This window comes from Leucoraja erinacea, chromosome 7 (assembly GCF_028641065.1).
Source record: "Leucoraja erinacea ecotype New England chromosome 7, Leri_hhj_1, whole genome shotgun sequence".
Lineage (NCBI taxonomy): Eukaryota > Metazoa > Chordata > Chondrichthyes > Rajiformes > Rajidae > Leucoraja > Leucoraja erinaceus.
Window position 1 is genome coordinate 3,291,140 of NC_073383.1, and position 24,394 is coordinate 3,315,533.

The following is a 24,394-nucleotide window of genomic DNA, read 5'->3' on the forward strand; positions in this document are numbered from 1 at the left end:
CCCACGGTACTATGCGTTGTTTCCACCGGGTGACCTAGCCCCATTTTACTTGTGGTGTGGCTCCGCCGAATTTTCGACACCATCCACGGTCCAGCCCACCCTTCAATCCGGGCGACTTTCGCGCCGGTGGCGGACAAATTTGTCTGGCAGGGTCTCCACAAACAGGTCGTAGCTTGGGCTAGAGCCTGCATCCCCTGCCAGACATCCAAGGTGCAACATCATGTGCGAGCCCCAGTGCAAGACTTTGTAGTTCCTTTGGGCCATTTCAAACACATCCATGTGGATTTCGTGGGCCCATTGCCGCCGCCCCGCGGTGCCACGCAATTCCTCCGCTGGTGGATCGGTTTAAGGGGTGGAGGATTGTACACCTCCGCCGTGTCTTGTTCCAAGGCCCTTGCGGCCAATTGGATTGCTAGGTTCATCGGTCCCCACTGCAGCATATCTACGAGGGTCCGTTCCGAGTGTTGCGTCCCAGCGTCGTGAGTTTCCTGCTGGATGTCGGGGGCCGAGAAGAGATCATCTCCGTTGCTCGACTTCTCGCCCACCTGTTGTTTCTGTTCCTCTCACACCGTTACTGTCTTCTGCCTCTGTTCCACCAGCCCCACCTGTATAGCCCGCCCCTTCCGTGGTTACCACGAGTTCCGGTTGCCAGGTCCGGCCTCCTGCTCGGTTCCGTACCTCGGGTTCTGGGGGGTTCCTGTGGCGGCACCTAGTGGTGGCCCTGTTAATATCGAACCCTCGCGATTGGCTGGCGCGGGTTTTTCTGTTAACTGTCATTCTAGCGCCACGCGAATAGAATAAGCATCATTTATATTTGGCTGTCTAACTCGACTAGGGTGACAACTTTATTCTCGTTTTAAAATAAGGAAATTTGTACCCCCTCCCGTTTTGACTCGCCAAGAGAATATGATTTTGCCTTATTCAAAAGTAGGTACAAGAATAATAGAAGAATTGTCATATAACATACTACCCTCGAGTTAAATTGAATTTCGAAAGGGAAAGTTACAATGCAATTTATAAATCGTTTTTTAAGAAACCGAAGGTAGACAAAAATGCTAGAGAAACTCAGTGGGCGAGGCAGCATCTATGGAGTGAAGGAATAGGTGACGTTTCGGGTCTTCAGACTGATGTGGGGGTGGGGAGGGGTGGGAAGAAGAAAGGAAGAGGTAGAGACAGTAGGCTGTGGGAGAGCTGGGAAGGGGAGGGGAATGAGGGAGAAGGCAAGGGCTACCTGAAATTGGAGAAGTTAATGTTCCTACTGCTGGGGTGTAAACTGTCCAAGCGAAATATGAGGTGCTGCCCCCCCCCCCCCAATTTGCAGCGGGATTCACTCTGGCCATGGAGGAGGCCCAGGACAGAAAGGTCGGATTCGGAATGTGAGGGGGAGCCACCGGGAGATCAGGTTAGTTAATGCGAACTGAGAGGAGGTGTTGGGCGAAGTGATCGCCAAGCCTGCACCGATGCAAAGCAGTTGACATCTAGAACAGCGGATGCAAAAGATGATGTGGGAAGAGGTGCAGGTGAACCTCTGCCTCACCTAGAAAGACTGCTTGAGTCCTTGGGGTCATATTGTATTGGATTGTATCGTATTGGATGGAACGTAAAGCGACAAGTGTAGCATTTCCTGCAGTTGCAAGGGAAAGTACCGGGGAGAGGGTTGTTTTAGGTGGGAAGGAACAAACTGACCAGGGTGATAGAGGGAGTGGTCTCTGCAGAAAGCCGAAAGGGAAGGAGATGGGAAGATGTGGTCAGTGGTGGAATCCCATTGGAGGTGGCGAAAATATCGGAGGATTATCTGTGATAAGAAACCAATATAATATAATACAATTAGAAAATAAGATGAATTTCAGTCTCTGTGAATTGGCTAAAAACCTCTGTATTCGCAATTGAATTATTTTAAATGTATTGATAACTTCCAGTTCTTTCCCTGAGCCACAATCAATTGTATGAAACTAATTTATTTGTCCCGCAAGTCGAGTGATGTATTCCCTTCAATGCAAATCCATAGGAATCCGATCTAACGTTTCGCCTGGCCAGTGGCCTTGTTATTTGGCAACCAATGTGGGAGCACAAACATCCCGAAGCTCCAGCATTTACTGCCCATGTAAAACCAGTCAGAAATATTGTTACAGGTAAGAAGATACTGACTTTTTGGCTTTGAACATAAGCTTTGAAAATATTATTGTGTATTTTAATGGCTTTTTGCGTAAAATCCCTTTGTCTATTGCTTTAAGAAAGACAAAATAAATAGAAACATTAATGTAATTGTGAGAATTCAGTTTGCTAATATTTAAAACCATGCATTTTGAAAAATACAGGTGTCTGTTACGATACTTTTTTCCACCAACAATTTGTCTTGGTCCAGTCAAATTGACATTACTGCCAAGAAGGCACACATCGCCTCTACTGCCTCAAAAGACTAAAGAAATGTGGCATGACTCCAATAATTCTTACCAATTTCTACAGGTGCACCATATAAAATATCCTATCCAGATCCATTCCATCTTGGTTGGCAACTGCTCTGCCCAAGAGAGCAAAGACTTGCAGAGAGTTGTGGACTCAGCTCAGTCCATCACCCAAACCAACCTTTCCCCTCACTGGCACCCTAATCATTCTCTCTTCTCTCCTCTCCTGTCGGGCACTAAGGTACAATGCTTGGAATCACCTACTGCCAGATTCAAGAACAGTTTCTTCCCCATTATTACAGATTCTTGAATCGACCTCTTAAATGCTCGGGATTAATTTCCTGACCTTTCCATTTACCTCATTGCAGCTCTTGCATTTTTTTTATCTACACTTTCTTAGTACCTGTAACATTTTCCTTGGTGTGTAGGAAGGAACTGCAGATGCTGGTTTACACCAAAAATGAACACAAAATGTTCGAGTAACTCGGCAGGACAGGCAACATCTCTGGAGTGAGTCGGTGGGGGCGCTGCAAGCCGGCGCCCTGTCAGCAGCGTGTCCGTATTTTTCAACTTTTTTTTGTTTTTTTAGTATGTTTTAAAGTATGTTTTTTGTGTTTCTATATATGTTTTTGTGTGGGGGGTGATGTGGGGGGGGGGTGGGTGGGGCAAGTCGGAAACCGTTTTGGTCGCCTCCTCCATCGAGAGGCAACTTTTTCCAGGTCGCCTCCCCCGTGGCCTAACAACGAGGATCGGCGCGGCCTTTCCCGGAGACGCGCCCGGGGATTCAGCGGCGGGCACAGCGGGGACTCTTGGCGTGGAGCGGGCGAGCCCTCGCCGGAGGCGAGCGCTCCGTTTCGCTGGCCCGCGGCAGCCGACAGCCTGAGTTCCAGCTGGCACGGCGTCTACAGCCCGGGATCCCTCGTGGGGGACCCGGGAGAAGAAGAAGCTTCCACCGCCGGCCCGCAGCCAACTTCTACCGCGGACCCGGCGTGGACTTACCATCGCCCCTGGAGGGGAGCTTCGACCGCCGGCCTTGCAGTCTACGGTGCTTCTGGCTGCGGCGGGGACTTTAAATCTTCCACCGCCGGCCTGCGGCCTACACCACCCTGAAGCCGCGGTCTCCGGTGGGGAAGAGCTGACTATGGACTGGCTCTGGACTCTGGTCCCAACCACGGGGGGAAATGGAGGAGGACTGGACAATTTTTGTGCCTTCCACCACAATGATGAATGCTGTGGTGGATGTTTGTGTTAATTTTTTATTGTGTATTGTGTGTTCTTTCTCATTGTATCGCTGCTGACATATTCATTTCACTTGCACTTTATGTGCAATGTGACGAATAAACACGTATTGTATTGTATTGTTGGAAAGAATGACGAGATAGAGTCACTGTGGATTCAGTTGAGGAATTGTAAAGGCAAGAAGCCACTAATTGGGGTTATGTACAGATCCCCAAATAATAGCCCGGATGTAGGGTGTAAGTTGCAGCAGCAGTTAACACTGGCATGTAACAAAGGTAACGCCACTGTGGCGATGGGGGATTTCAATATGCAGGTAGACCGGGAAAATCAGGTTGGTTCAGGACCCCAAGAAAGAGAGTTTGTAGAATGCCTCCGAGATGGATTCTTAGAGCAGTTTGTAATGGAGCTAACCAGAGAAAAGGCAATTCTGGATTTAATGTTGTCCAATGAACAAGATATGATAAGAGAACTCGAGGTAAATTAACCGCTTGGAGGTAGTGATCATAATATGAATAGTTTTAATCTGCAATTTGAGAAGGAGAACGTTAAATCGGAAGTGGCAGTGATGCAGTTGCACAAAGGGGACTATGAAGGCATGAGAGGAGAGCTGGCCAAGGTAGACTGGAAAGGGATCCTAGCAGGAATGACGATGGAACAGCACTGGCAGGAATTTATCGGTATAATCCTGAAGACGCAGGATCATTTCATTCCAAAAAGGAAGAAAGATTCTAAGGGGAGTAGGAAGCAACCGTTGCTGACAAGAGAAGTTAGGGATAGAATAAAACTAAAAGAAAAGATGTATAACACAGCAAAGAGTAGCCGGAAGCCAGAGGATTGGGAAACTTTCATAGGACAACAGAAGGAAACAAAACGGGCAATGCGGGCTGAAAAGGTGAAGTACGAAGGGAAGCTGGCCAGGAATATAAAGAAGGACAGTAAAGGCTTCTTTAGGTATGTTAAGCAAAAAATAGTAGCAGTCAAATGTGGGTCCTTTGATGGCAGACACGGGTGAAATTATTATGGGCAACAAGGAAATGGCAGAAGAGTTGAATAGGTACTTCGGATCTGTCTTCACCAAGGAAGACACAAACAATCTCCCAGATGTACTGGAGGACAGGATCTAAGGGGGTAGAAGAACTGAAATAAATTTTCATTAGGCGAGAAATAGTATTGGGTAGGCTAATGGGACTGAAGGATGATAAATCCCCTGGGCCTGATGGTCTGCATCCCAGGGTCCCCAGGGAGGTGGCTCTAGAAATACCAGACGCATTGGTGACCATTTTCCAATGTTCAATAGATTCAGGATCAGTTCCTGTGGATTGGAGGATAGCTAATGTTATCCCACTTTTCAAGAAAGGAGCGAGAGAGAAAACGGGGAATTACAGACCAGTTAACCTGACTTCGGTGGTGGGAAAGATGCTGGAGTCAATTATTAAAGAGGTAATAATGGGGCATTTGGATAGCAGTAAAATGATTAGTCCAAGTCAACATGGATTTATGAAAGGGAAATCATTCTTGACTAATCTTCTGGAATTTTTTGAGGATGTGACAAGTAAAATGGATGAAGGGGTGCCAATGGATGTAGTCTATCTAGATTTTCAGAAAGCCTTTGATAAGGCCCCGCATGGGAGACTGGTGACTAAAATTAGAGTACATGGTATTGGGGGTAGGGTGTTGACATTGATAGAAAATTGGTTGGCAGACCGGAAGCAAAGAGTAGGAGTGAACGGGTCCTTTTCAGAATGGCAGGCAAGTGGAGTGCCACAAGGCTCGGTGTTGAGGCCGCAACTGTTTACCATATATATTAATCATTTGGAAGAGGTAATTAGGAGCAACACTAGTAAGTTTGCGGATGACACAAAGCTGGGTGTGAACTGTGAAGAGGATGTAACGAGGTTACAGGGTGACCTGGACAGGTTGAGTGAGTGGGCAGATGCGTGGCAGATGCAGTATAAAATAGATAAATGTAAGGTTATCCACTTTGGCGACAAAAACAAGGGGCCAGATTATTGGGGTTAGGTTAGGTAAGGTGGAGGTGCAGCGAGACATGGGCGTCCTTGTACACCGGTCACTGAAAATTGGCTTACAGGTACAGCAGGCAGTGAAGAAAGCTAATGGAATGTTGGCCTTCATAACAAGAGGATTTCAGTATAGACGTAAAGAGGTTCTTCTGCAGTTGTATAGGGCTCTGGTGAGACCACATCTAGAGTATTGTGTACAGTTTTGGTCTCCTAATTTGAGGAAGGACATCCTTGTGATTGAGGCAATGCAGCGTAGGTTCACGAGATTGATCCCTGGGATGGCGGGACTGTCTTATGAGGAAAGATTGAAAAGACTAGGCTTGTATTCACTGGAGTTTAGAAGGATGCGGGGGGTTCTTATAGAAACATATAAAATTATAAAAGGACTGGACAAGCGAGATGCAGGAAAAATGTCCCCAATGTTGGGCGAGTCCAGAACCAGGGGCCACAGTCTTAGAATAAAGGGGAGGTCATTTAAGACTGAGGTGAGAAAAAACGTTTTCACCCAGAGAGTTGTGAATTTATGGAATTCCCTGCCACAGAGGGCAGTGGAGGCCAAATCACTGGATGGATTAAAGAGAGAGTTAGATAGAGCTCCCAGGGGCTAGTGGAGTCAAGGGATATGGGGAGAAGGCAGGTACGCGTTATTGATAGGGGACGATCAGCCATGATCACAATGAATGGCGGTGCTGGCTCGAAGGGCCGAATGGCCTCCTCCTGCACCTATTTTCTATGTTTCTACGAAAGGTTGAGACCAGAAACGCCACCCATTCCTTCTATCCAGAAATGCTGCCTGTCCCACTGAGTTACTCCAGCATCTAGTGTCCATTTTCGTCAATGTTCTTTGTTTTGTCTTTTGTACTGTCTGACGTACTCGTATGGTATGATTTGCCCTGATAACACTCAAAACAAAGTTATCCATTGAACCTCGGAACATGTGAAAATAATAAATTAATATGACACAGCCAAGACAATCAAACAATTTTATCAATTCTCTTACATCCTATTCTATGGTTAAAACTGTGAACATAGTTGAAACTGGAATATTTGTCAAGTTTCAGTATCAATAAAAATAGATGTTTCCACTTTTTACCGTTTACCCAACTGAGTAGATTTAGAGCAGAATTGACATGGGATTTAAAATGTGTGTTATGTTAATTCTATAAGGAAAGGGTTATTTGAAGGGGACTGATTGGCACCACAGTGGCCCAGCGGTAGAGTTGCTGTCTTACAGCGCCAGAGACCCAGGTTTAATCCTAACTATGGGTGCTGTCTGTACAGTTTGTACGTTCTCCCCATGACTGCATGGGTTTTCTCCGGGTGCTCCGGTTTCCTCCCACATCTCAAAGACAAACAAGTTTGTAGGTTAATTTGCTTCTGTAAATTTTAAAATTTGCCTGGTCTGATGGATAGTGCTACTGTACGGTGTCATTACTGGTCAGCGTGGACTCATTGGCTCGAAGGACCTGTTTCCATACTGTATCTCTAAAGTCTACCAAAAAAGCTTAAGCATTTCAAACTATCAATGAGTTTTGACAAGGTTGAAAGGAAACAAATTACAAGGTGCAGGTGCAAGGCAGGTGCAAGCGAACGGGCATTCAGAAACTGGCCTTTGTTTGAATGATGTTAAAGTAGTGGATATGTTTGATGAGGAACTTGTAATTTGGAGGGGCCTTTACAATGGACCATGGTTCAATCAATAGGGCAAGAGTTACTTTTTGCTAAAATTAATATTGGGAATTTTTGGAAAAGAAAACTGAAAAGGTTCAAAAGCGATTTCTGCTCTTTGGGATGCAGCATATTTATTATCGGTGATTCCTAGGTAAGATTAAATACCCAATTTAAGGGAATGTCTGTGCCATCAGAAAATGTTGTTATGAACTCCCTTAAGCCCACATGCATATTTTACTGAACAATTCACGTATTTATCTTATTTATTACAATAGCCATATTTCTTGCTCTTGTGGAGATTAATTAAAGGAGTTAGAACAGGGAGCAGAGATTAGGAAATCTAGCCTCATTTCTGTTGGTGATACATGTTTTTTCTTTCCAGCTAAGAGAACTTCACCCTTAAACAACAGAGTATCTTGTGATTTGGATAAAGCAGGAACAACGGTGAGTATTTTAGAAACTCGTAAACTTTCCTGTAGTTTAATTTAGAGACTAGCATCATTTTTGATAAGAGGATAGGCCATTCAGGTTTTTAATTGCCATTTAATTACATTGTAGTGATCCCTATTATCAGGAGTATTTACCTGAATCTGATGAACCTGAATCTAACATAATATGTTAATCCTTTCAATTTCTAATTATTCGTAAAATTTGTTGAAATTAACTTTTAGTTTTGCATTGCCCTTTCTGGGGAAATGTATATCCTGGTGATAGCCTGCAATTCCTAGCTTAAAATTGATGATAGGCTGCCCAGCCTTTCACTCTCTGAATTCGTACTATGCATTATTAACGTCTGAATATGACATGCTTATGTGGAAATACTTTCCCTCTTTTAACTTTAGCATTGATGTTAGCATTTGGCACCTTATTATTTCAGTGCTTATTTTGAAGTACCATGAAAAAAAAATGGTATTAATTTAAATGTCAAATAAGGATTCTATTATTTTGTTCTTATTCTTTCATTTTTTTAAATATAAGTGTCACTGAGGAAGCTGACATTTATTGTCCATGCCTAATTGCTTTCAAAAAGTGTGGTGAGTGCTACTTTGTATTGTTGCAACAATACAAGTGGAAGTTAATCCTGCAAGCTGTGTGGATTTAGATCCTTAAATCCAGCAATGATAAACGAACAATGATATTTTTACAAGTTGGGATGGGATGTGACTTAGAGGCATGAGTAATCTATGGGACATTTGTCCTAAATGATACACCAGTCATTAGGAGTTTGTGAGATGGACTTTCTAAGGTCAGTCTGAAGAAGGGTCCTGACCTAAACCTATCCATGTTCTCCAAAGATGCTGCCTGACCCATAAAGTTACTCCAGTATTTTGTGTCTTTCCTACTAAGGTCAATTTGTTCTGAGCATGATATAGCTGCGTCTAAATTTTATGCCTGAGTTGAATCACAATAATGTTTTATTAGCCAAGTATGTTTCGCAACATACGAGGAAACCACCAGGGGCGCCGCACGATTGGCAGCCCCGCCAACAGTCTGTTTTTTCGTCTTTTAAAACATTTTTTAGTGTGTTTTAAAAGTCTGTGTAAATGTTCTCTGGTTTGTTTCATGTGGGGGTCGGGGAAAACTTTTTGTAAGTCTCTTACCTTTCCGGAGATGTAATTGTTTTCCGGATCGTATCTCCGGTCGCACTGCGGCCTAACATCGATGGAGCTGGAGGCCTCCTCGGACTGACTTTGAGCCCCACCGCGGGGTGTGGATTTAACATCGGAGCTGATCCCTTGCCTGGGATCGCTGCAACTGTGGCCTGCAGACTTTACCATCGAGAGCTCGCAGCCTCGGGAGAGGCTGAATCGGGAGCTCTAACGACGTAGAGCTTCGACCAGCCACGACCTGGAGTCCGATCGCCAGTGCGGGGCAGCTGAGATCCCCCCAATGTAGGAGCTGATCGGCCCGATGCAGAGGGCCCAAACGTCGCCAGCTACGGGAGTCAAGATCGTCCCGTCAACGGAAAGCTCGAGGCCCCCGACCGTGGGAGAGCAAACAAGGGAAGACATTAAACTTTATTTCGCCTTCCGTCACAGTGGGAAATGTGGAGGAGTCACTGTGGTGGATTTGTGTTAAAATGTATTTTGTGCGTTTCTTGGCTTTTTATTTCTATGACTGACTTGGCAAATGAAATTCCCCATATGTTGCAAAACATACTTGGCTAATAAAGTATGATTGTGATTGAAGGCATGTTTAATCTTTATTCTCTTCTAACATAACGTAGCGATCATTATTCAATGTGTTAGACTTACTTGACTCTCAGGAGTTATTTAAGATGAGAGCTGCTGCCGATCTAGGTCAAATCTAAGGATTGCAGATTCATTCCCTACAAGGCATTAGTGAACATATTAGATTCAATTGTTCCGGGAAGAGTAACACCGTGTCCATTCGTTTGACATTGGTAATTTTTTACTGTTTCTGCTATAAAGATTTTGAGCTCCTGGTTTTTAATCTCTTTCTTAACTTCCTACCTATTGCAGCGGCCACCTTTGAAAGGACTTCTCTAAAAGTATCAAAAATAGTATACTTGCTCGTGAGGGCAATGGCTTCCTGGGAATTTCCTGGTGGCCACCCTGCTGCCTGCACCCTAGTAGTTGCCACCTTACAGAAACTCCTATCTATGATGCTCTCAGCATTACGAATGGTCCTGAGTGAATCCAGCTGCAGCTCCGGCCACTGGTTGCCGTCGGTGAGGATCTGCAGCTGGACTTCCCATAGATGTAGTCACCAGCAACACAGGATGTGTTCCTGATTCCTACATCCTGCAAGAGGAACATTCCACTGCCCTAACTGCCATCTGGACTTAATGTTAAAGAAGAAAGTTGGAAAGACCTTACCTTATCCAAAATGGCTGCTTTGAGCATGTCTCCCTTTTATTCAGCTGGATAAAACCGCTTTTTAAATATCCCACACTGCCCCTCTTTACAGCTCTGCAGTCACATGCATCTTGCTAATCCTTACCTTAATGGCTGCTTTCTAAATCTTGCATTATCTTCGTTTGAGCTCTGTAATCATTTGTGAGAGTTTACACATGATACTAAGTTTGGCGGTATTGTGTACAATGAAGAAGCTTAACTATGAGTATAACAAGATCTAGATCAATTGGAAAAGTGGGCCAAGGATTGACAGATTAAATTTGACTCTGAGACATGCGAGGGATTGCATTTTGTTAAGTTAAATTAAGGCAATAGTTTACTTTAGTTTAGAGATACAGTGCAGAAACAGGGTCTTCCTCCCACCGAGTCCGAACCGACCCGCGATCCCCGCACACTAGCACTATCCTACACACACTAGGAACAATTTATAAATTTACCAATGCCAATTAACCTACAAACTTGTACATCTTTGGAGTGTGGGAGGAAACCGACAGCACCTGGAGAGAACCACGTAAGTCATGGAGAGAACGTACAGACTCCATACATACAAGCACCAGGGTCGTCTTAACACATGGGCCCGCTGGGCAGCTGCCCGGGGCCCCACGAGCATAGGGGCCCCATGCTAATCTATGTATTGTGGAATGTTATTGTAGAACATGAAAACGGAGAAGAACATCGCAAGTGCATGACTGCTTATTTGATTCGGCATAAAGAAACTGGAAGTGTAGGGGCCCCAGGGGTAAGTTCCCAGGGGCTATACTGCTATTAAGACGACCCTGACAAGCACCCGTGGTCAGGATCGAACATGGTAAGAATACTTACATGGTAAATGGCAGGGCCCTGCAGAGTGTTGTATAATAGAGAGACCTAGGTGTATGTTCCTTGAAAGTGGTGACAGGGTGATGAAGACATTTGGTACGCTTGCATTCATTGATCAGGGCTTTGTGATGCCATGTTAGATGTTGAAAAGACAATGCTTGGAATATTGCTTGCGATTATGGCCACCTATGTGATAGGATGTTGTTAAGCGGGAGAGGGTTCTGAAAATATTTACAAGAATATTATCGGTACTGGAGAGATTGAGCTTTAAGGAGAGACTGGATAGGGTAGGGTTTTTTCCCCTTGAAGCATAGCAGGCCGAGAGGTGACCTTGCAGAGGTATATAAAATCATGAGGCGTATCACAATCTTTTTCTCCATGTAGAGGAGTCTAAACTAGAGGGCATAGACTTAAGGTGAGATTAGGACATTTTAAAGGACACCAGAGGGTGTTTACCTGAAACTATATCCTGAGAACTTCAAAATGACCATACAGTGCAACTCCTTGAACTTGGGTTGGACCTCATTGAAGCAATGTAAGAGACCAAAGACTGACTCTAGCCAGCATCGGTCTGCGTTCTCCAACCTTTCCCTGCTCTGCTATTGCAACCAGTTCCAATGATGGTCCTTGATCTAAAACGTTGATGTTGTTTCTCTGCCCCTAAATGCTACTTGAACTGCAAAGTACTTCCATCATTTTTTATTTTGGTTGTTTTTAAAATGGTATTGCCACATGAGAGAATATTGAATATGGTGTGGAGGCCAGCACTCTACATAATTTCTTTGGGACAAGAAACAAAATGAATCCTTAAAATACGTATTTTATCAGAAATAGTTTTGCATAGATTTCTTTGTAGAAGAAAAAGAGGCAGTTTACTAAATGTGTTCTCAAACAGCTTTCAATTTAACCCCTTCACTACAACTTAGTTGAAGAATTCAATATACAGGTCCACCACCATTTCTGGCAACTGATCATATGGCACCATCTTTAATCTGGACAAAATTATGAGTGCAATGGAAATTCCCCCCCCCTCCCCCCCGATGAGGTGTCCGATCTCAACCTCATTGGGACTTCTGCGTCCAGACTTCCAATCGGCTGTCGATCCCCCCCCCCCCCCCCCCCCCCCCCCCCCTCTGCCCAGGCTGGACATGGCAGATCTGTTCCAATAACTGACATCTGAGGCCGACTTTGCAGGTTGGTATCTCGGTCCCTCAGCGGCCTAGGCAGATCGTTGCAGTACGTTTAACTCCTCTCGGAGGCGCACGCTCTACTGCAGATTCAGCAAATCTCGGATTGGTGGGGGTCAGCCCGTTAGGCATGTCAGTAAAGCAGCGTTTCGGGCCCATGGACAACCGCCGATCTGACCCTCATCACAACTTCCAAGGGCAACCCGTTTACTGGTGCCCAAGAAATGTAAGATTTGCTGTAAATTTAATTTATATCTAACGTTTGTTTTATTTAAGATTATAGCAGTCCATGGTGCTTTAGAAACATCGGAGGGGTCAGAGGTGTAATGCAGTATCATGATGGTGTAACCTTTGTTGGTCAGGCAAAAGGGATAATGTGGCAAACCAAGGGTGCTGGGAAATTGGTGAATCTGTATATCTATATTTTGGCAAGTATGAGCAAGTATTGGAGTCTTTTTGCTTTTTGCTTATTAGTATGAAAATAAAAATAAATTTTATCTTTCGCCTTCAGCAGCCCTTTAAATGGGCTGAACAATATGTGTGAATTATTATTTTGGCTGCACTAATAGATCTTGGAAATATGGATGTTGTACAATTCCAATGCTTTTAATTGCGCTGTCAATTTAATCAACTACAAGTTAATTAATTCATTCCAATGGTTTAAAGGGATTTCAGATGGTTTGTGAAACTGCACAGCCGGATTCTATAGCGCCAGAAATCAGAACGCAGAGCTCTCATCCGAAAAATTCACCTGAAGCAGCGGGTGCATCCCAGGATAAAGGAACCTCTAATTCCAGGTATGGCTGTTGCTCTTTTGAATGCCAATAAATAATTGTTTTCTCTTACAGTTTGTATATACTGCTTGGCATTCAATTTGGCATTATTTTCAATAGTGGCGCAGCTGGCAGAGCTGCTGCCTCATAGCGCCAGAGACCCAGTTTCAATTGGTGCTGTCTGTGTGGAGTTTGCATGTTCTCCCTGTGACTGTGTGGGTTTCCTCTGGGTGCTTCAGTTTCAACCCACAATCCGCCCACATCCCAAAGAATTGTGGGTTTGTTGGTTAATTGGCTTCTGTAAAATTGTTCCAGGTATCGACATGCAAATTTGTGCCAAAGGAATCTGTCCTAGCACAAGTTAACTTAGTATACTCATTGTTCCCTGAAATCCAAGCAGACTTAAGTACATTTAGCACACAACTTGTTTTGTCATCCATTACCAGACCTGGTTGGACCACATCATGAAAGAATTACAGGCCTCAATTACTCTACCCAATAGGAGTAGGATCATTTGAGTGTGCAAAGGCTTCCCCGTTATTAGTAATCTGCCCAATCTCCTACACCCTCCAATTTAACTTTGTAAAACAAGTGCCAAAAATACAGGGTTACCTTTAATATTATCATCAGAATTACAATATTTAGCTGGCACTGAGAATAGGATTCCTTATGTTTTAATTGTCTCTGTAGTCTCTATAATTTCTCCATTTCTCCCCCATGTTCCAAATTACGTGATAAAATATTCAGTAATAATTCAATTTTCTAGCAAGTTTTATGGTAATTTTGATTTTGCTGCCATCTGCAGTGTAATGTAATTCTCATTTAGTTATGAATAAGAATTAATTAGCTAAATCACATGATGAATAGCCTGCAGTTCCAGAGGGAACCAAGGCTTATCTGCTGCTCCACATACAGTAAAAAAAACATGGATAGCAACAAGTACAGGTGTGGGTCGGTCCAAGATGATTTGGCCTTGTATAAAGATGGTAGTGATAAAAATTAATTCCATTATTTATTTAAGGAACCGATAAACCTGGAGAAAATGTTAACTACAAATGATAACTATATTAATCATAATAACCGGGGAATAATTATATGGATTTAATAATGTTATCTGTAAAGGATCAGTAACTGCAAGCAAAAGGTGTTTTTCTCATTGCAGTTTTCTAGTTGCCATGGTTTCTAAATTGCGTTCAATCTAATCTTTAGCAATTGTGGCAATAAGGAGCTGGAATTTAATTGTAAAAGCATCCTTACAGCTTTGGCAGTAATCATTTATTTTGACAGCTATTGCAGAAAATTGTAAGGCTCTGATGTGTAACCAATTCATTTTAATTAGTGAACTAAAGTAAAATAAAATATTTTATGACAATGATAATATAAATCAAAGATAGAGGAATTAATATACAATAAAGGATTTTTGCCCCATATTAGACAATAGCAACAACCCTTGATTTAATATCTGGCAGAACTAAAGATACTACCTTTATTGATTTTTCAGTAAAAATGTATTTCCTCATCAATAATATCCAAGTATTTTACTCATCAATATCTGCTTTTATTGTAGTTAATCTTGGCAAATATTAACGTGGAAACTCATTTAGTCAGTTAGGTATTTACCTTTACCAGTAGGTCCCAGTTTTTATGCTGGATCAATCGCAGTGTTCCTCTAACTGAGCTGTCACGGTGGCGCAGTGGTAGAGTTGCTGCCTTACAGCGAATGCAGCATCGGAGACCCGGGTTCGATCCCGATTACAGGTGCTGTCTGTACGGAGCTTGTACATTCTCTGTGTGACCTGCGTGGGTTTTCTCCGAGATCTTCGGTTTCCTCCCAAATTCCGAAGACATACAGGTTTATGGGTTAATTGGCTTGGTAAATGTAAAAATAAATCGTCCCTAGTGGGTGTAGGATTGTGTTAAAGTACAGGGATCGCTGGTCGGCGCAGACCCGGTGGGCCGAAGGGCCGTTTTTTTTGCCCTGTATCTCTAAAACTAAAACTAAAACAATGGGAAAAAAAACTACATTCCCTTTTATTATGAGGCTAAAAAGCATTTGTACATTCTCCTGGAGTTTATAAGAATGAGGGGGGGGACCTCATTATACATAATATGACGAGGTTGCATGTGGAGAGGATGTTTCACCGGGCCTGTACTCGAATTAAAGGTTGTTTAGAAGATGAGGAGGATTTTGGGGGGGACCTCATTGTAAACTTTGCCACATAATAGTGCCAAAGGCTTCAGGATAGAAAGATTTGATTAATACGGGTGGAGAGGAGAATGGTTTCGGAGGGAGAGATGGATCAGCCATGTAAATGGCGAGTAGACTGTTTAGCTTAATGATAGTAGCTGAATGTCCTAGGACTAGATGTCATAGCCTCATTCCCAATTAAAGGTAATTTCATATTACTGGAGGAACAGAGTCAAACATCATCTGTGGGGGGACAGTCAATGTTTCAAGTCTGAAATTTTGGTAGAGCATAGGGTGAAAGGTGGTGAGATCTGTAGGATTAAGTTTGCATGGCAGCAGAAGGTGGGCAGGAGGGGTGGAATATTGACAAAGGCACGTAGCTGGAGGCACAAGTAACTGCAGATGCTGTCATCGTGAGCAAACATCGAAGTGCTGGAGTTACCCTGAAGACTGAGTAATTCAAACTAAAGATAAGTTCCAAAATGTCTCCATTGCTTTCACAGTTGCTGCCTGACTCGCCGAGTTCCTCTAGCACTTTGCAATTTGCTCAAGGATAGAAGGCCAATGGGCAGATGGAGTGAGTTGGGGAGGGGAAAGAAGGGGAACTGGGGGAGAAAGCTTTGGAAAGAAAGGTGTGAGTGAGATGACCCGTGTACATCAAAAAGCGAGAAAGGGACAGTGAGTAGGTTACCTGAAATTGGAGAGTTCAGTGTTTAAGCCGAAGCCAGACACAAAAAGCTGGAGTAACTCAGGCAACAATAGACCATTGTGGGCTCCACGTTTCCTCAATCCTCGTTGCTTTTGGCATATCTTCCATTCATTTGTCCTATATCTCTCGTTTCCATTTCCCCTGACTCTCAGTTTGTAGAAGGGTCTCAACCCAAAACGTCACCTATTCCTTTTCTCCAGAGATGTTGCCTGACCTCTTCCCATCACACTGTGTCTATGCTGCTGGTTTGTAGACTTCACGGGCTAAATATAAGGTGCTGTTCCTCTAGTTTATATTTGGCCTCACCTTGTAGTGAGGAAGGCTGAAGACAAACAGGTCTGTGTAGGTATGGGAAGGGAAATTAAAAATAGGAGCTCCAGGTGGCCATGATAGATAGAGTGCAGATGCTAGCAAAATGGTTGCCCAGTCTGCACTTGGTCTTACTGATGTAAGAGGCCACATCAAGAGCACCAAATGTAATTGATCGGATCGAAGGCAGTGCATGTGAATCTCAGCCTCACCTTTAAGGATTGCTTCGCCCCTGGATGGTGGTGCAGGAGGGGGTGAGTTGATAGGTGTAACAATTCATATTGTTTCAGGAGAAAGGTCTTGGGAAGGGGAATGGGTGGTTGATAGGGATGAACAAACAAGTAGTAGAAGTAGTATATTTCAAACATGTAAAACAAAAAAAGTTAAAAACAAAGCAAAATTACAATAAAATGAAATGAACAATAAACCTATACACAACTCATTGAATAACTTATCATAAACATCACAAATTAAATCTTACTTGTTCAAAAAGTAGAAGTAAACACTTATTTATTCCTACCCCTTCTCCGCTACTCATCAATTAATTCACAAACTTTATCTCATCTACACATACAAATGCGTGACTTTGTTTAACATGGGGAGACTGGTGCACAGACAGCCACCACACGGTTCTTGACAGATCTGAGCAAGGATCCAGTGGCATGGAGTCCAAGAAGCCTTCATCCGCCTTCTGCTGCAACCTTCATCCGCCTTCCCAGCCGTTGTGACGCTCCACTAAAGTCAGCCATTGTCCTCCGTCTGTTTCACCATTGAGGTCTTATACAATACAATACAATGGTCTTGGGTGGATTGCTCTTTGTCAAGGACCTCCCCCTCGACCTTACCCCATGGGAAGCCCTACCAGAAGCATAGCTCCAGACGGCATCGCTCACAGGATCTCAGGAACATACAAGCTTCTTGACAATTCACGGATATATGCACGCATCTGCACACAAACATACACATATACAGTTTATAAACAATTATCCAAATTATATGTACAACGCAAATATCACACTGTCAATAAACTAAAACTTAACCGTCATCACAGCCCTTCCTCATTCTTATACCTGGAAAATAATTATTTTGCACTTCTTCTTAAACTGAGCAATGTTTGTGATTTGCTTGAGTTCCAAGGGAGTGGTCCCTGGGGAGTGTACAAAAGGGTGGGGTGGGAGGTGGGATCATATTGTAACTGGTGACAATGTCGAAGAATGATGAGCTAGATGTGGAGGCTGGTGGGGTGAAATGAGGACTAGGGGATCTCTATCACTGTGTTTGGAAGGAGGCAACAAGAATAGAAATGTGGGAAAAAGATATGGGTGCAGGAAAAAGATATAGGTGAGGGTTCCATCAATTAAGCGTCGGGGGGAGCCCTGTTTCCTGAAAATGGAAGACATTTCAGATGCCCTGAAGTGGAAGGCCGCATCTCGAAGGAGACAGGAGTTTTATTGGAGACAGGGTGCGAAGAGATATTTTCTAAATAGCTGTGGGAATCTTTACATATTATTTTTTGTATTTTGTCACACTGGCTCCATTTTCTGCTTTGTCCTACTCTCCAGCTCATTTGTTCTGCAGGAGTGCTGAACTTAATTGCTCTTCCTTGCTTATAGGAATATATTCGGATTATATACAAAATCCCTTTTCAAGGGATTAACATTTTTACCACTCCTAGACTTTGTTTGCTTCAGCATAGTTTCTCAGGTTGCTGAAATTGCCCTCTTCCTGCCAAGTATTATTCGTGTTTGCTCCTGTTTGCGTTATTCGTGTTTTGATGACTAATTTTAAACCTTGTGATTCAGTTATTTCATCTTTGGTCTTTCAAGGACTTTCTTTCTTACTTGCAGTGCAGTGCCACAATAGCTGTCCTTCCTCATTTTACACCAGAAGGTTAAGCATTCAGTCCTTTCTTCATGTCTCCATTGTCATAACTACGTTGGTTCCAAATAGCTCTTTTGTGCCTGAGCAAAACAATTTAGGGGGTATTTTTTATATACAGCCACCAACACTACAAACATTTTTAAAGTTGAATTATTCCCTCCTCAGATGCTGTCTGACCCACTGTGTTCCTCCAGCATTATTTTTTGCCCAAGTTTTTTTTTTTAATTTTCTGTTCCCATCCAATTCCGTATTTGTTTTACAATTCCATCTATTCTCATCCTGTGTGCATTTCTATCTATTTTTTCTTTGTGAGGAGATTTATGAGGATAGTTGAAGTTTCAGCAGGATATAATACATTTCCTATTATCTGCCATTTGTAGGACTTTGGTAGCACCAGTACGATTTACTTTTCTATCTTAATTATTAATTATCATTATTAATCCTTACTAAAATCTACGACATTTTAAGTGTCTTTTTAAAAAATGTTACAAAATATTATAATACATTTCCCAATAAACCAATAAGTTTAAAGGGGGAATGGGATATGGAACCCTGGTCAGATTAAGGAGAGTACAAGAAGTGGGACTTGCTAGCTGTGATGGAGCACGGGAACCAGGGCTCCAGCAAGTTGCAGTGGATGCAGGTACCAGGGCCCTAAGTGAGTTAGATGAGAGCACAGCAAATATTAACTGATAAGTCAGATGCCAAACCATTGGGAGTTTTGAATAGTCGGACTTTTGGAGATGAGCTGTATTAGTTATTGGATCTAGTGTTTGGTTTGAGTTGGAAGTTCGAATTAATTATGTGTTGATTTTGAATATAATTTTTATTGGAGAATTCTATTTATTTTGAATATGATTCAACACATTTTTCCTCACTTATCTTCTAATGTAGCATAAATGACATCTGTTACAGAACTTCATTAACCATTCCACTGAGTCGGAAGTCTCGGTATGCCACCTATTTTGATATTGCAGTATTGCGTTGCTTGCTGCAACCGCACTGGTCTGAAGAAGGCATCCACTGGGCATTGATGTATTATTTTCAAAGGCTTCGACAGATCTTGGAGGAGAAGCCTGATAGGCCTACTGAACCAGAAATAAGCCACTTACCCAGACCACGCAGTAGTTCCATGGTAGCAACAGCTCCTTCTCTGGTTAACACTCATAAAACACAGGTAAGCAAATTATGTTCCTATCTGTGGCTTCCAATAGTCCATATCTACGTAAAAAATATTTGGTTTATAAAATAAAATATGTGAAATAAAATAAGACCAGGCTAATCTATATCATATACTTGTTAAAAGTCTGATCTTGTACGTGTGTATCTGTGTGTGTGTGTGTGTGTATATATGCGTGTGTATATGTGGTTGTCTTTACATCTTCGCAAAAACACTATGCGGTTACATTTTTACATAAACTGATTGACATTTTTTCCTCGAGGCTGAGAACACCTTCACTGAACATTTTATGCTTTATTTCTCGATTACTGATTAAAAGTAAGTAAGAAGTTTAAAAACATCAAAAGACTTTGAATTTAAAAGGACCAGCTTTCACTGATGTCGTCACAATGGCTTGGCAGTGATCAGCTTCACTGAAGATTTCATCCTATATTTCAGGTTATTCACCATTAAAGCTTTAAAAATGCTAACTTTCACAAGACTTTTACTGGTAAAATCATTCCTGCCAGCTTCCAACACACTTCGATCCAATGTTGCAACACAGGAACACTCTGAACCTTTTACCTCAGGAGGGGGAGGAAAGTAACCATTTCGATCCTTGAGAAGGCAGCAAAATACAGACATCTCATTAATGTTGAATTAAAAACTTACTAATTTAACCATAAGGCAATTATAATTAATACCGTGTGCAACTAGCTTTATTTATGCACAGCAACAATTATATGCATTGTAAGTTTAAATTTTATTCGCATTTCAAAATGATGGGTTTTTTTGGATCAGACCGAGTGATGTTTGGAGGAACATTTACTAACAGGGAGATAAACCCACTGGTGTACAAGAAACATTTTTTCTCTTTTTTGCAGGGAAGCTACAACTTTATAGTGTCTGCAGATTCTTGCAGGATTATCCCATTTGAGAGAGACCACTGTCGCTTTTATTTGAAATGGGTCAAATATGTATTCCAATCATCTAATGTTGTGATTGTCACATTTTAATGAACCATTGAAAAAATCCCTCACTCCCCTGTGTAATCTGTGACAATTGAAAATAGTTAAAATCTTATTTTTGTCGTTATAAGGATCTTACTCTGAAATGTAATGAAGGGGAAAAGTCCCTGAGTTCTGAAACATTTTCAAAGTTGTCCGTGACAAACCTTAGAAGACAGGCAGTTCCAGACCTTTCCACTGATCTTGGATTGAACATCTTCAAAAAGGTAAAGAAAAGTTTTGGAGATGGTTATTATCCCAGATCTAAAAGTTTAAAAGTGATATTGCTGGTGTAATTTATATTGTAGTTAAGTATTATTTACCCTTAAGTATCTAGTTTTAGTTATAGACAGTGTTCTTCTAAGTAAGTAAAAACTATCAGTATTTCTAAGTATCTTTTGCTCTCTCAGTTAGGTATGTGCCAGGACAAATTCATATTTGTACATAAAATATAAGAAATGGTAAGATGGATCCTTCGGATCTTCAAATCTGTTCTGCCATTCAGCAAAATATCAGCTGATCTATTACTGCAACACCATTTGCGTGCGCTTTACCATATCTTTGATTTATTTAAGGTCCAGAAATCTATTATAATATTTTTAATGCAGTTAATGACTTGCATGCCATGTAATCAGCAAAGATACCTACCCTATTCTCCAGCATTTTGTGCCTACTCTATTCTATCTTTTCTTCGATAAGAGATCCATCTTAACAGAATCCAGCTGCCTAATCTTTGCTGTGTTCCCTCTATAGTAAATATTGTATTCTACTCTGTGCAATCTCACAAAGACCCAGTTTAATTGCAGTAGGACATCTCTGGACTCAGATCCTCTTGCAAAATAACCATTTGCCTTGCTAATTGCCTGTTGGCCTGCATGTTTGATTTTTGTGATTAATATAGGACACCAAGCATTAGGACATCACCACTTCCTAGTCTCATTTTAAAAATACAAAACATTTCTGTTTTCCAGTGGTTAGCTTTGGATTTTGCCACATTGTACTCCATGTGATTTGAAGTTACCCACTTAATTAGCTTGTTTACATGTCTTGAGTCTTTGTTGCAATGTTATTACTACTCACATTTCCAATTAGTTTTGTGTTCTCACCAAACTGAGAAATGCTATATATTTTTTTAAAGAGGCATAAAGTGCTGGAGTAACTCAGCGGGTCAAGCAGAATATCTGGAGAACATTGATAGGTGATGTTTCTGGTTGGGACTTCTTCAGACTGATTGTACGGGAAGGGGGAGAAAGTGGGAAGGAAGGAGGGGCAGGACAACACCTGGCAGGTAATATGTTGAGGAGTGAGTAGGAAGGAACTGCAGATGCTAGTTTACACCGAAGATAGATACAAAATATTGGAGTATCCCAGTGGGACAGGCAACATCTCTGGATAGAAGGAATGGGTGACGTTTCAGGTCGAGACCCTTCCTCAAACCGAGAGTCAGGGGAAAGGGAGACACAGAGATAAGGGATAAGAGATAAGAAATATGTTGATACAGGTGAGGGATGATTTTGATAGGCAGATGGTAAGCAACTGGGAGTTCCCATAGGCCTTGGTCCGAGCGCAAATGTTTAGCGAAACGATCACCAAGTCAATGGTTGGTACAGAAGGCCACATCAGGAACACCGGATGCAGTAGAGGAGTTACAAGTATCCCACCTAGAAAGACTGCTAGGATCCCTGGATGGAGGTGCAGGAGAAGGATTATGAGCAATGGTTATAACCCTTGCGGTTTTAGGGGAAAGTCCCGGGGGAAAGGGTGGTCTGTATGGGAAGGGATGAGTGAATCGAGTTGCGGAGGGAGCGGTCTTTACCGAAGGCAAAGAAAGGTGGAGATGGGCTGATGGGATCACATTGGAAGTGACAGAAATGTCAGTTCAGTTCATTTCTGTTTAGTTTATTGTCATGTGTACTAAGGTACAGTGAAAGACTTTTGTTCAGTGCTAACCAACCAGTGGAAAGACAATACATGATTGCAATCGAGCCATTCCCAGTGTATAGACACATGATAAGGGAATAACATTTAGTGCAAGGTAAAGCCAGTAAGATCCCATCAAAGATAGTCCAAGTGTTTCCGATTAGGTAGATAGTAGTTCAGGACTGCTCTCTGGTTGCATGCAGTAGGGTAGTTCAGTTGCCTGATAACTGCTGGGAATAAACTGTCCCTGAATCTAGAGGTATGTGTTTTCACACTTCTACACCTTTTACCCCATGGGAGTGGGGAGAAGAGGGAATGGCCAGGGTGTGACTTGTCCGTGATTATGCTGATGGCCTTACCGGGGCAGAGTGAGGTATAAATGGAATAAATGGAAGGGATGCTGGTTTGTGTGATGGTCTGGGCTGCGTCCACAATTTGCTGCAATTTCTTGCTGTCTTGGATGGAGCTGTTCCCAAACCAAGCTGTGATGCATCCCGATAAAATGCTTTCTACGGCACATCAGAGGATGATGTGTTTGGATGCAGAGGCTGGTGGGGTGAAAGGTGAGGAGCAGGGGAACTCTATCATTGATCTGGGGGAAGGAGGTGTGAGGGCAGAACGACAAGACAAAGGACATTTATTATCACATACACCAATTGGTGTAGTGAAATTCGACTTGCCAATGCAGCACGAATAAAGATAATACAAAACATTAAAGAATTTAACAGTAAACATAAAAAACATCCCCCCACAATGGTTCCCACTGTGGGGGAAGGCAGCAAAGTCCAGTCCCATCCCCAGGTCACCCAAAGTTGGGCCTAGTGAGGCCTCCGCAGTCGCTGCTGAGGAGACACGGGTGAGTGATCCATCAATGACAGCAGGGGAGAAACCTCATTTACCATGTTTACATCTCCGATGTCCTAGAATGGAAGGCCTCATCTTGGGAGCATATGCCACAGAGACAGTGACAATGAGAGTAGGGGATAGCGACTTTGCAAGAGGCAGGGTGGGAGGACATGTAATTCAGATAATTGTAGGAGTTGGTATATTTATAGTAGTCATCAGTCAATAGTGCAGAGGGAGCTTTAGTCTGTTCAGATAATTCAAAAATTTAGCTTGCAAAGATTTTGGCCTTGACGATCAATCCATGTCATGCCCCGCTCATCGCAGCTGCCAACCTGCATTGGACCTACTTATTCCTTCTCCTTGATATTTTTTTTTAGAAAACTTTTAGTCCATTACCCCAAATCCATATGTTAACTTGGCTGATTACTCCTCTGTATAAAAACACTATCTCTGACACCTCTCTCCCCTTTATTGACCTTTTGGTCTCCATCATGGGACAGATTATCAACTTCCACTTATCAACTTCCTCATCTACTGCATCCAGTGCTCCCGGTGTGGCCTCCTATATCTCGGTGACTGTTTCACTGAACACTTGCGCTTGGTCTGCTTTTCCACAAATTCTCCTTTAAAACGTGTTCCTCTCATCTTCAGCTTTTGATACATGTGTTATGGGGAAAGCATTTCTGACTAGCCTATCTATAGCTCTCATAATTTTATAAACTCCATCAGATCACTCATCCTCGGAAAACAAGCTCAGCCTATCCAATCAAATATTTTGCAATCCAGGGAGCATTCTGGCAAACCTCCTCTGTCCTTTCTCTCTCTCTCTCTCTCTCTCTCTCTCTCTCTCTCTCTCTCTCTCTCTCTCTCTCGGGCAATCACATCCTTCCTATATGTGGTGACCAGAATCCAAGTGGAGTTATACCCTCCAATTTACAGAAACCATTCCAAATTTCGGTCAAAATTTTAGAAGATGTACTGTCTTTCTCTTTCACCACCTCTTTCAAAACTCTAGCATTTAGATTATCAGGTCCTTGGAATTTAGTTGTTTTCAGGCTAGTTTACTTCTTTTAACAATTTACTAAAGTACTCTATTCGCTTTTTTCCATGGAGACATAAACCTGGATCATTTGATTATGGTTATTTTAAAACTAGCAGTAATTAAACCAATAAATGTATTTTAAAGAAATATTATATGCAGTTTTATTATAGATTCCAGCATTTTTCAAACAGCAAATGTTAGGCTAACAGTTTCTTATTTACTCCCTCCCTTCTTTCGAGTCATAGTTGTACAGGACAGAAATTGGCCCTTTGGCCCACCCACTCCATGCTGATCTTTTGCTCACCAACTCCAATTCCAGTCCGCCACATTAGAACCACA

At 42.4% G+C, this 24,394-nt stretch overlaps 1 protein-coding gene across 1 annotated transcript in view; it reads left to right on the forward strand.

The window, feature by feature from the left end:
- LOC129698575 (protein unc-80 homolog) overlaps positions 1 to 24,394 on the forward strand; it is a 319,625-nt gene that overhangs the window by 49,764 nt on the left and 245,467 nt on the right. The window contains exons 5-9 of the mRNA XM_055637663.1: positions 2,009 to 2,132; positions 7,719 to 7,780; positions 12,888 to 13,018; positions 18,997 to 19,258; positions 20,340 to 20,474. Coding sequence (XP_055493638.1) covers positions 2,009 to 2,132; positions 7,719 to 7,780; positions 12,888 to 13,018; positions 18,997 to 19,258; positions 20,340 to 20,474 — 714 coding nt within the window. The remainder of the gene's footprint in view (positions 1 to 2,008; positions 2,133 to 7,718; positions 7,781 to 12,887; positions 13,019 to 18,996; positions 19,259 to 20,339; positions 20,475 to 24,394) is intronic.